Genomic DNA, 13,612 nt, shown 5'->3' with positions numbered 1-13,612 from the left:
TAAGACAGTGATGGAGTGAATGATGATGAAAATGTTTCTTCTTTTTTGGTCACACTGCCTTGGTGGGAAATACCTACGTGTTAAAAAATAAAGAGTCATAAAGGAAGTGAGTGCTTGTGTTAGGAAGAAGTGTGGACTAAAATAGAAAATTAAACCAATATAAACTGAGAAGTTTAACAGTTGCTTTTTGCTGATGACACATTGCTTTTGGAAGATTCAGAGCAGTTTAAAAATTTAATGAGGCTGAGAAGAGTGTGAAAATATGGAATTTAAAAGTAAATATGTATTGAAAAGGGCAGGGCAATGAGATTAAGGTCTACACAATTAAAAATTGGAAGTTAAAACAGAGGTTAGGAATATGGAGAAAATGAATGAACTTAATTATCTGGGTGGGAATGTGTTGGAAGATGGGTCTACAGATCAACTTGCACACTCAGTGCTTTCCTCAGTTCTGGACCTTTCAGTCTTCCACAGGTGGTTGCTACTTTTATACTGTTTTTAGTAATTGTACTATCACTATAACAGCACTGCCATCACTAGTGGCAGCACTGCCCTGTATTAGTGGCCAACAGTTTTTAATGAAGGCACACCTGGATCTCTGGTATAATAGAAGAAAACAGTACTGTCATGCATTCGTGTTGGTTGCACCACTTGCACATGGTTATCTCATGGGAGGGCACCAAGTGCCACTATGCAGGAACTATCAAGCCATGTTGACAAGTTGTAACACCTTTTTTACCTTACCTCTAATATCCCGATGTGTTTACTGTACTCTGCCTGCCCTCCTCTCCGAGTGTGACCTTAATACAGACTCAGTGTGATTTTTAACTGACAATGATATACTGCACCTTCCTTTTGCTTTTGTCCTCACCTTCAACATTTCTGCATATTCTTCCTCAACCATCAGCCTCAACATTGCCATACAGCTCTGAATGACCCGCAAGGGAATAGCACTGTCCTTAAATAAATAACAATCCAGCTGTTTCTGACCACTGACCTTTAAATCTGAGAATAATTCATGTTTTTATCCTGCACAAGGTAGTCAAGCTCTAGAGCAAACATCTAACTGTGTTGTCTATGATGCTTAAAATCAAAAAATTCTTTATTAATGGCAGCCCTATTAAATACTGCTTCAATCTGAATATAAGGTAGATCTTAAAGATAATATTTGTTCATAAAATTGCAGAGTTATGAGAAAGTCACTGATGGGGATTAATCTTCTTACCTATCTACTCAAATGAAGCTTATTCTTTCTAAACAAATGCACTCTGCTTAATGTCTATGATTCTAATCATGACATTAAAATAAAGACAATTTTTTTTACAACACTTATTGCAACATAACATTGTAGTACATTATGTACATTTTACAATACAACATGTAGGCCTTCTAAAACATCAAAAACTATCATTCATTATTAAATTTCTTTCACCAAATGTTCTTAAATATTGGTCTTCTGGTGACAATTTCTGAAACACAACACATTTACTATGGCAACTAATTTGTGACTAGGCTACTCTACTATTAAGTCACACTACAATCTAGTGACAACCAAACCCAAAGGTTAGAAGACAACTTACGATGGCAGCATTAACATCCCAATTGCATTGTACGAGTTGTAAAATAGACTGTTGTACAGGTCGTAGAGTGGACGCCACTCCAAAATCAGCTCACCTGGAGCTAACAGCTCCTTCTTCCTGTTGGAATAAACTTTCCTGATAATTTACTCTTGCTTCAATTACTGATGGTTTCACAAGTTGCTTTAAATATTTAAAGGCAAACTGCCAGGTAAAATTAATAAACAGTAGTAAAAGTTTAATTTAACAAACATCGAATTAAGGACTTTGGAAATATAGGACAAAATCTGCTCAAAATCTGCTGTGTTGTCTGATTAAGAAACAATTGACAAAGTTTGTTATTACAGAACTGTCTTTTATTGTTAATCACAATAATGAATAAGAAGACAATACCATGACTGGCACACACAAATAACCCGCACATAGGTACTATGTTCCACAGTCAGCCCTCCTGGCCCTATATCACTCTCTTATTTACCCCTATCTCACCTACGGAATTTGTGCATGGGGCTCAACAACAATTAACCATCTCAGACCACTAATTACCCAACAAAAGGCTGCAGTTAGAATGATAACAAATTCTCACTACAGGCAGCACACTCCACCAATATTCAATACACTAAACCTACTCACCATACAAAACATCCATACTTATTACTGCACCTATTACATACATAGAACACTTAACTCTGATATTAACCCTCCCCTCAAACATCTCCTTGCCAACCTCAACAGAACACATGACCATAACACAAGGCACAGATCACTCTTTGATGTTCCTCGTGTTCATCTCACACTATGCAAAAACTCAATGCACATAAAAGGCCCTAAAATCTGGAATTCATTACCTGTAAATATAAAAGAAACACTACCTGTTTATAAATTCAAGTCTCTACTCAAAGATCACTTACTCACCCAAAACCAAATAAATACTGAATAACTGAACCTTATAAATTGTATATCTTAAATGTTTCTCACAATTATATCACATAAATGTTAAACCTAAAACCGAATCTAACTTTATTATTTTTTAAATACACTACCTAACAGAATCCTTCATATGACTGAATGCAACCATATGACCTGTCTTTGTAATACTCACTTGAGCTTTATAGTAATCTGTTTACATTAATGTTTTATCACTGACTTCATCATTGCTTAGTTAATCTTAAGTTAATTCTAAGCCAGCCCGTAATGCTATGCATAGTATAAGTGGCTTTGGCATGCTGCTCTTATCTGTATTTTTTTGTACCTCTGTGTGTGCGCTCAAATTTATAATAAATAAAAATAAATAAATAAATAAATAAATAGGGGAGAAAAGCTTATGATGGCATTTTGGTCCAACTTGGACCATTTACAAAGTATTAACACACAAGAGTGAGGGAGCCAGTATATATATAGGCGAGTGGGACAGGAACGGGACAAAGAGAGGAGAAAAAGTAGTAGTGGTAATGCTGGTAGTGGAAGTAGTAGTGATAGTAGAAAGTAGGGAGAGTAGTTTTAGTGGCAGAAGAGATAGAAAGGGGAGTGAAGGGAGGCAATAGCAGTGGTAGTAGCAATAGTAGTAGTAATTCAGTAGCAGTAGTAGTACAGTGGTACCCTGACTTACAAGTTTAATTCATTCCACGACTGAGCTCGTAACTCAATTTGCTCATACAATGTGCATCAAATAAATTTCCCTCATTGAAATTAACTGAAATGCCATTAATCTGTTCCAGCAGAATTCCTGGTTCTCGGGAAGCAGGAGAAAATACTACTTTAATATAATGCTAATATCAAATCTACGGCTTATTTATGTATCACAATTGATCTAATATGACATAAGAAAGAATATAAATAGCATAGAAACATGATATATACTCTAGAACGTATAAAATGTCATTATGTAAAGAGCGGTGGCAGCCACTCCTGAGGCTAACTGCACTAGATCACTAGTTTCATAAGGAAAACACAAACAACAGCAATTTTCTCGGAATCCCCCCCCCAACTTGGGGGGGGAATATCCCGGAAGTAAATCAGCGTAAATGCCTTGTGCCTTCTCACAGAGAAGGCATAAGGTACGAAGTTCTATGCTCATACTGCCTCGCTAAGTCGACTTCACGCACACCTGGCTCCTGTTTTTCTATGATTTCATGCTTTAATTCAATGGATATCATCATCCTCTTCTTCTCAGCACCGTCCTTTGCACTTACTTTCATAGGACCCATGGTTAGAAAAAAGAAATTTGGCAAAATAACTGCACAAAAAGCACAAAACGCTGGGATGCTGGGCGGATGTTGTGGCGTTCACTGCGCCAACTAGTGGTGGCATATCTAAAGGTCGCTCGTAACTCAGATTTCGGCTCACAACTCAAAGCAAAAAATCGACTGAGTGACGACTCATAACTCGGAAAACTCCTAGGTTGGGGCACTCGTAAATCAAGGTACCACTACAGTGGTGGTGGCGGTGGCGGCAGCGGCGGTGACGGTGGTGGCAGCAGTTTCGGTGGTGGAAAGGAGAAGAGGTAGGAAGAAGAGGAGAAGACAGGATCAGATCAAGTCATGAGTGTTCTAAAGTTTGGAGCATCTGAAAATGTAACTAGAAAGGTAAGCATCTATAGAGACAAAACCAGGACTAAGATTCATACTAGGATAGTTGTGTATACTAGGAAAGCTGTGTATACTAGGAAAGCTGTGTATACTAGAAAAGTTGTGTGCAAAACGACTAGAGGTAGCCTTAACAGTTGCTGTCTTGTTAAAGAATCCCTTATACACAACTTTCCAAGTGTATGAATCTTAGTCTTGGCTTTGTCTCTGCTGATGCCTTCCTTTCTCATTACATTGTCAAATGCTCCAAGCTTAAGAACACTCGTGATTTGACCTGATCCTTCCTTCCTCCTCCTCTCCCTGCCTCTTATCCTTTCCTATTTTTTCCCTTCTGCCTAAGTGTGTTCTGTCCTTCAGTTCTCCCCCACTCCTGCTTTTTTTGGTCTTAGCTCTCCAGCAGTGCTCTTTTTTCTTGTCCTTAGACTTACTCCACTTCTACTACTACTACTACTATCACTACTATTGCCTCCCTTCACCTTTCACTCCCCTTTATCTCTTGTGCTACTCTTCTTATTTTCTACTACCATTATTATTTCTATTACTACTTCCACTACCAGCATTACCACTACCACTACTCCTTTTCTTTCTCTCTTCGTCCTATTTTTGTCCCCCCCCCAACTCTTTTGTGTTAGTGTGACTCTGTAAATGGTCTAAATCTGACTGAAGTGTCATCATAAGCTTCTCTCTCCAATGTGCTGGTTATTGGTATATCACCATAATTTTTATTTTTATTTTATTAATACATCGGCCGTCTCCCACCAAGGCAGGGTGGCCCGAAAAAGAAAAACTTTCATCATTCACTCCATCACTGTCTTGCCAGAGACGTACTTACACTACAGTTATAAAACTGCAACATTAACACCCCTCCTTCGGAGTGCAGGCACTGTACTTCCCATCTCCAGGACTCAAGTCCAGCTTGCCGGTTTCCCTGAATCCCTTCATAAATGTTACCTAGATTACACTCCAAAAGCATGTCAAGTCCTAAAAACCATTTGTCTCCATTCACTCCTGTCTGACATGCTCATGCATGCTTGCTGGAAGTCCAAGCCCCATGCACACAAAACCACCTTTAACCCCTCCCTCCAACCTTTCCTAGGCTGACCCCTACTCCACCTTCCCTCCACTACAGATCTGTGTACTCCTGAAGTCATTCTATTTTGTTCCATCCTCTTTACATGTCCAAACCATCTCAATAATCCCTCTTCAATAATTCCATACCTCCTCCTAATTCTCTGCATTATATACACACCACACACTGCCCTCAGACATGACATCTCCAATGCCTCCAGCCTTCTTCTTGTTGCAACATTCGCAACCCATGCCTCACACCCATACAAGAGCGTTGGTATAACTATACTCTCATACATTCTCCTCTTTGCTTTCATGGATAAAGTTATGTCTCCACAGACTCCTCAGTGCACCACTCACCTTTTTCCCCTCGTCAATCCTACGATTCACCTCATTCTTCATGGACCCATCCGCTGACATGTCCACTCCCAAATATCTGAACACATTCACCTCCTCCATACTCTCTCCTTCCAATCTGATACCCAATCTTCCGTTACCTAACATTTTTGTTATCCTCATCACCTTACTCTTTCCTATATTCACTTTTAACTTCCTTCTTTTACATACCCTACCAAATCATCAACCAACCTCTGCAACTTCTCTTCAGAATCTCCCAAAAGCAGTGTCATCAGCAAAGAGCAACTGTGACAACTCCCACTTTGTGCTAGACTCTTTATCTTTTAACCCCACACCTCTTGCCAACACCCAAGCATTCACTTCTCTTACTACTCCATCTATAAATATATTGAACAACCATGGTGACATCACATATCTGTCTAAGGCCTACTCTTACTGGGAAATAATCCCCCTCTCGCCTACATACTCTAACCTGAGCCTCACTATCCTCGTAAAAACTTTTCACTTTCAATAACCTACCTCTATTCCATACATTTGCAACATCTGCCATATTGCCCCTCTATCCACCCTATCATATGCCTTTTCCAAATCCATAAATGCCACAAAAACCTCTTTACCCTTATCTAAATACTGTTCACCTATGTGTTTCACTGCAAACACTTGGTCTACACACCCCCTACCTTTCCTAAAGCCTCCTTGTTCAACTGCTATCCTGCTCTCTGTCTTACTCATAATTCTATCAAAAATAACTACAGGTATAGTCAACAGACTTATTCCCCTATAATTTTTACACTCTCTTTTGTCCCCTTTGCCTTTATACAAAGGAACTATGCATGCTCTCTGCCAATCCCTAGGTACCTTACTCTCTTCCATACATTTATTAAATAAAAACACTAACCACTCCAAAACTATATTCCCACCTGCTTTTAACATTTCTGCCTTTATCCCATCAATCCTAGCTGCTTTACCCCCTTTCATTTTACTCACTGCCCCATGCACTTCCCCCCCCACTCACAACTGGTTCTTCCTCACTCCTATAAGGTGTTATTCCTCCTTACTATATACCCAATTTGTCAGGAGCAACAGCCAGAAGCTTGATACCTGAGAGAGTACACACAATTTTGTGGTACCCACTATAGTGACTAGGCCCCAAACGCCTTCTATTACACAAGGATAAAGGTTTAGAGAGTATTACCTGAACCATTTGCAGGGTAGTCTTATTACAAAACAATTTAAAATTAAAGCAAAGGAACATCTAATGAATGAAGCTGCAGAAAGGAAGGATGGTGATCATCTTGTATTGTTAAAATATTAATAATTTTTTAATCTGATACAGTCATTTTTGTATTCATTTACTTTTATTAGTATTACTAAGGGTAGAGAATATGACAGCTTTCTATGTGCTTATGTTAAAATACAACTCTGCAACTATATAACACAAGAATCCCCACTGAAACAAGTTTCAGTGCTTGACTTTATTAGGTTATCGTATTTAAAGTGTGCACAACATATATCAAACCATTGTAAAACTTTAAATTGATGCATGAGGTCTAAATAAAAACTTACTGACTTACTTTAATAAAATTGTCAGCATCTGGGCAAATTTGGCCATAACCCAGAACTCCTGGTTGAAGGTGACTGCCAGTTCGTACATAAGTTTCACCAGAAGTATGTGATCTTCTTTGGAGAAGCACAAGCCATAAAGCTTGATGAATCTGAAATGGTAAACTTTATTAATACTGACTGTAACCTGTGTTTCATGTTTTAATGGTACCAACAGCTATACATGTAAGGAAACCATTTGTGAATAATAAATCTGAAATATATTAACATAATTACCACCATGATGCACCTATAGTTTTTTCATCATTGTAATTATAAATATTAATAATTGTTAATTATTACTTATATTTTCACGGCAATCTCTCAACCTAATGGGGTCATACAGTACTCAAGGTATGGCAGACATTCAAGTTTGATCCAAGGAAAAGGAAAGTAGCTCCAATTTCTTTAATGAAGAGCCCTTCACTCCAAATCCCCCCCAACTCCTTCTGGGTGTATGTTACTAATTATTAATTATTGTTAAGGGACAATATAGCAGAACCATCCCTATCTCCAGGTGTCCAGGGTTCAGATATTAAATTTAGAGGGAACAAAGAAAGGAAGCAAGCAATGCCAACAAGATGGAATCTCACTGCTGAAAACCTGGGCAAGGCAAAATGCCCACATTCCATTGGGGTCAGTGACCTGCTATTCCCAAAGCCAACAGACTATCCACACAGCAGTAGATTCCCCACTGTTATATGACTGAGGGTCACATCCTATGAGAGGACATCTAAAGGACCCCAATGGAAATAAGCCACAATGTTCAGTTTTTTGTGAGTTATCAAAATTAATAACCCTCCAATATTAATCAAAAAGAATCCGCTTCAGTTAAATATATGCTTTGTTAAATCATCTTAATGTCACTTTTGGCTCTAATGAATTCTGGTGATCTCACAGACATTCCCAAGTCACTGATCAGTCAGGAGTAATCTTAAGATATTTTCCTAGTAGTGAGGAGTTCTCTTTATGAATATAAATTTTGTATAATTATGACCAACAATAACCCAATATTTAACTTAACCTAACCAAAGATAATCCTAAATTACATTATTGGATAACTTGTGGTTTATATCTTACAAAGTAACTGAATCTAACACCTGGATATCTCGCCTAAGTCGGTGATTTTTTTAATTCAGAGACTTCTCTGAATACTTCTATAACAACATAAGAAGGAGCACTACAGCAGGCCTATGAGCCTATGCTAGGCCAGTCCAAGTCACACCTGCTCAAATGAAGGAGAACTGCAGCAGGCTACTGGTCCAAGCTTGTCAGGTCCACCTCACACCCACCCAAGTATTTGTCTAATCTGTTTTTAAAACTACACAACATTTTAGCTTCAATGATGCTACTCGGGAGTTTGCTCCACTCATCCACAACTCTATTACCAAACCAGTGCTTCCCTAAATCCTTTCTAAATCTAAATTTTTTCAACTTGAATCCATTATTGCGAGTCCTATCTTGGTTAGGTATTTTTAACGTTATTTATATAACGGGGTGTTAATGTTGCAGTTTAAAAACTGTAGTGTAAAGCACCCTTCTGGCAAGACAGTGATGGAGTGAATGATGGTGAAAGTTTTTCTTTTTCGGGCCACCCTGCCTTGGTGGGAATCGGCCAGTGTGATAATAAAAAAAATAATAAATATATTTACATCCCCTTTATTTATTCCTGTTTTCCTGTTTGCCCGAAATGCTCTGCCTTCAAGGGGATTTTGGCATGTTCACCCAACTATTATATTCCTTTGTAAAACTATGTATCATGTCAAAATAAAATTATTATTATTATTATACACCTCAATCATATCCCCCCTTATTCAATGCCTTTCTAGAGAGTGAAGATTCAGGGCCCTCAGTCTATCCTCATAGGAAAAATTTTCAATATGTAGGATCAATCTTGTCATTTTCCTTTGTATGTTTCCCCAGTGTATATATATCTGTAATATGGTGACCAGAATTATGCAGCATAATCTAAATGAGGCCTAACCAACAATATATAGAGTTAAAAATTACCTGAGAACTCCTGTTATTTATACTTTTGATATGAAGCCAAGAATCCTAGTAACTTTTTTGCTAACACTTACACACTGTTGTCTTGGTTTTAGATTCCTGCTAACCAGAACTCCTAAATCTTTTTTTCACAATCAGAATGATTAAGATCTACATTATTTATTTTATAAGTGACATGTTTATTTTCTTTTCCAAAGCTTAGAACTTTGCATTTGTCTATATTAAACTGCATCTGCCACTTCTCTGACCACTGCACCAATCTATTCAGATCTTCCTGCAGCACTCTAATGTCCTCCTCATAATTAATTCAATGGCCTATTTTGGTGTTGTTGGCAAACTTGGTATTTATTCCCTCATCCATGTCATTTATGTAAATTGTGAACAAAAAAAGGTCCAACACTGATCCCTGAGGAACACCACTCGTGATGCTTCCCCACTCTGATTTCTCCCCATTTATGCAAACTCTCTGTTGCCTATATGATGACCAAAGGCCCCAGAGGAAACAAGTCCCTTTGTCTGACTTTTTAAAAGGGTTATCCTATGTAATTTACATATGCTACTATGCATGATAAAAACTGTATTTATGTGTACCTGCACCTAAATAAACTTACTACCCATGTCCCTATCCAGGAAAAAAACCTCCTACTCTGCGAGCTTCTACTTTCCCCAGTAACCTTCGATGTGTAAGTTTATTCAGGTACAGGTACACATAAATTTGTTATATAAATTATCATACATAGCAGAATATGTGCAGATTACCCTCCAGGACAACCCAAAAATGTGACAAACTGACTTACTTCCAATGGGGTCCTTAAGTAAGTTTATTCAGGTATACACAGTTACACTGATCATCATACATAGCAGCATATGTATAGAAAACCCAGGATAACCCAAAAAGTCAGACAAAGTGAATTATTTCCATTGGGGTCTTTGTAATATCTTCTTATTGAAACCTCTATCAAAAGTTTTACTGAGTCCATATACACAATATCATTCATTACCGTGATAATGACTAAACAATATACGACAAAATATTTTTCCCTAGAGTTTAACTAAATAAATAAAAAAATAGTAATTATTGACAAAACAGCTGTGCAATTGCCTGTTTGTTGCATCATTCCGAAAACTGGCACCAAAACCTATTCCAAAATTATTCACATACCTGGACAACTTGGCCACCCAGTGAATGCATCCTGGTCTAACGTCACGAAGAATAACAGCTTTAGCTAAATTTTCCTTAATATCACATATCTGCTCGAGTATTTCTTGGCCTATGTGTTCGTTGTATGGAAGGAGCTTGTTGTAAATAACCTGTTTTTGAGGCTTAAAGCCCAAATTAAGGTCGTCTTCTCCCATCCTCTCCGACTATGAAGCTCCTGGACTACTACTAGTGTCACTGACGCCAGAATAACATTTGCGTCGCAGTCAAATTAACTAGAACGCAGAACTATCACGATGATGTTCCTACAATGATCGCTGCCATATTGTTTACGTCACCAGAGAACCCACATGTGGTTGGCTGACGTCGCCTACAAGAGCCAATGAGCGAGGGGTTTATGAGGCTCCTAGACGAGGTCTCCGACGCTCAGCTGTTTATTGTTTTTGTTTTTGGGGATATTAGGGCCTATTACAGCTCCGCCTATTTCCAGCTCTTATTAAGTTTATTTAGAAACCATACCACGGGTAGGATAGAACTCGCGGTCCGAGAGTCAAAACTCCAGACCGACGCGTTAGCCACTGGGCCAGCTGGCTACAATAAGATCCATCCAACTAGGTATATTTATACACCATAGGAAGGTTAGCATAGGCACCACAAAAGCTTGATTTTACAGACGAATCTCCCGCCAGCGTGGTCGTGGGGAACTCTAGCTCAAGTCCCCTCAGAGCCGTCTTCATGACTCACGAAATCGTAATGACACAATTGCAAAAAGCCATACCACGGGCAGGGACAACTCACAGTCAGAGTCATAAAACTCCAGACCGACCCGTTACCAATGGGCCAGCTGGCTACAATAAGGTTCATCCAACTAGGTATATTTATACACCATAGGAAGGTTAGCATAGCCACCACTGTAACCACAAATGCAAATTTTTACAGACGAATCTCCCACCAGCGTGGCCGTGGCCAGTGGTTAATGCGTCGGTCTGGTGTTTTATGACTGACCGTGGGTTCTATCCCACCCATGGTATGGTTTGTTTTTTCTGGCCTTGTTTTTCTGTCCCTTTATGATGGCGATAAATTTTTTGCATGGAAGTAATACCTGGAGTATACCTGGAGAGGGTTTCGGGGGCCAATGCCCCAGCAGCCCAGTCTGTGACCAGGCCTCATGGTGGATCAAGGCCCGATCAACCAGGCTGTTGCTGTTGGCCGCATGCAACCCGACATACGAACCACAGTCCGGCTGGTCAGGTACTGACTTTAGGTGCCTGTCCAGTGTTTTCTTGAAGACAGCCAGGGGTCTATTGGTAATCCCCTTTATGTAGCTGGGAGGCAGTTGAACAGTCTCGGGCCCCTGACACTTATTGTGTTGTGTCTTATCGTGCTAGTGACACCCCCGCTTTTCATTGCGGGGATGTTGCATCATCTGACGAGTCTTTTGCTTTCATAGGGAGTGATTTTCGTGTGCAAGTTTGGTACTAATTCCTCTAGGATTTTCCAGGTGTATATAATCATGTATCTCCCTCCTGCGTTCCAGGGAATACAGGTTTAGGAACCTCAAGCGCTCCCAGTAATTGAGGTGTTTTATCTCCGTTATGCGCGCCGTGAAGGTTCTCTGTACATTTTCTAGGTCAGCAATTTCACCTTCCTTGAAAGGTGCTGTTAGTGTGCAGCAACATTCCAGCCTAGATAGAGCAAGTGACCTGAAGAGTGTCATCATGGGCTTGGCATCCCTAGTTTTTATGGTTCTCATTATCCATCCTGTCATTTTTCAAGTAGATGCGATTGATACAGTGTTATGGTCCTTTGGAGGTGAGATCCTCTGACATGATCACTCCCAGGTCTTTTGCATTAGTTTTTTTTTATCTATTGTGTGGTTGGAATTTGTTTCATAATCCGATATAGTTTTAATTTCCTCACGTTTTCCATATCGGAGTAATTGGGTAAATGGAGAAATACATCAAGCTGAGGGAGTTAATGATGGAGGAAAAGTCGAGAATCCCTGTCCTAGGTTCTCTACACATATACTGCTATGCATGATAATCTATGTAACTGTATTTGTGTATACCTGAATAATCTTAGTTACTAAGTATGATAATTATACTTATGTGTAACTGCACCTATATAAACTTACTAATCATTTTTTTTATTAACACATCGGCGGTGTCCCACCGAGGCAGAGTAACCCGAAAAAGAAGAAACACTTTCATGTAGTGTAGGTGCGCTTCTGGCAAGAGAATGATGGAGTGAATAATGATTAAGTAAGTAAGTAAGTAAGTTTATTCAGGTATACACAAATACAGTTACATAGAATTATCATACATAGCAGCATATGTGTAGAGAACCTGGGATAACCCAAAAAAGTCAGAGTGACTTATTTCCATTGGGGTCCTTTTACCTTATTATTATAATATAAATGTTATAATATTTTCTTATTATTCTATAATGAAGACAACATCTTATTATCATACTAAAAAGACTATCTACAATACGAGGGTCATTACTAGGAATAAGGTAAAATTTACACTTATGTTAGCTAAAAAATAGAAAATCATTCCCCTCCCTTTCCGTAGCTACATTCATCAGACACCTTTTGGCACTCTTCTTGAACTGGTTCATGTACATGTCAAAACCAGTCATAGCATGAACCAGTTCAAGAAGAGTGCCAAAAGGTGTCTGATGAATAAGTAAAGTAAGTAAGTAAGTAAATAAGTAAATTTATTCAGGTATACACAATACAGTTACATAGAATTATCATACATAGCAGCATATGTGTAGAGAACCTAGGATAACCCAAAAAAGTCAGACAGAGTGACTTATTTCCATTGGGGTAGCTACAGAAAGGGAGGGGAATGATTTTCTATTTTTTAGCTAATATAAGTGTAAATTTTACCTTATTCCTAGTAATGACCCTCGTATTGTAGATAGTCTTAATGACCCTCGTGTAGTAGATAGTCTTTTTAGTATGATAATAAGATGTTATCTTCATTATAGAATAATAAGAAAATATTATAACTTTTATATTATAATAATAAGGTAAAAGGACCCCCAATGGAAATAAGTCACTCTGACTTTTTTGGGTTATCCCAGGTTCTCTACACATATGCTGCTATGTATGATAATTCTATGTAACTGTTTTTGTGTATACCTGAATAAACTTACTTAATCATTATTCACTCCATCATTGTCTTGCCAGAGGCGCACCTACACTACATTTCAAAAACTGCAACATATCTGCACCCGTCCTTCAGAACGCA

General features: G+C 38.6%; 1 protein-coding gene across 2 annotated transcripts in view; it reads right to left on the bottom strand.

Moving 5' to 3' along the window:
- Positions 1–10,695, bottom strand: part of LOC128703193 (proteasome activator complex subunit 4-like) — a 73,498-nt gene extending 62,803 nt beyond the window's left edge. For both annotated transcript variants that reach the window (XM_070103419.1, XM_070103418.1), the window contains exons 1-3: positions 10,359–10,695; positions 7,162–7,302; positions 1,581–1,697 (exon numbers count right to left, since the gene is read on the bottom strand). In XM_070103419.1, the coding sequence (XP_069959520.1) occupies positions 1,581–1,697; positions 7,162–7,302; positions 10,359–10,552 (452 nt within the window). In that variant the 5' untranslated portion in view covers positions 10,553–10,695. The remainder of the gene's footprint in view (positions 1–1,580; positions 1,698–7,161; positions 7,303–10,358) is intronic.
- Between the last annotated feature and the right edge of the window lie 2,917 nt (positions 10,696–13,612).

This window comes from Cherax quadricarinatus, chromosome 85 (genome assembly GCF_038502225.1).
Source record: "Cherax quadricarinatus isolate ZL_2023a chromosome 85, ASM3850222v1, whole genome shotgun sequence".
Classification (NCBI taxonomy): domain Eukaryota; kingdom Metazoa; phylum Arthropoda; class Malacostraca; order Decapoda; family Parastacidae; genus Cherax; species Cherax quadricarinatus.
This window is presented reverse-complemented; position numbering and strand designations above follow the sequence as displayed.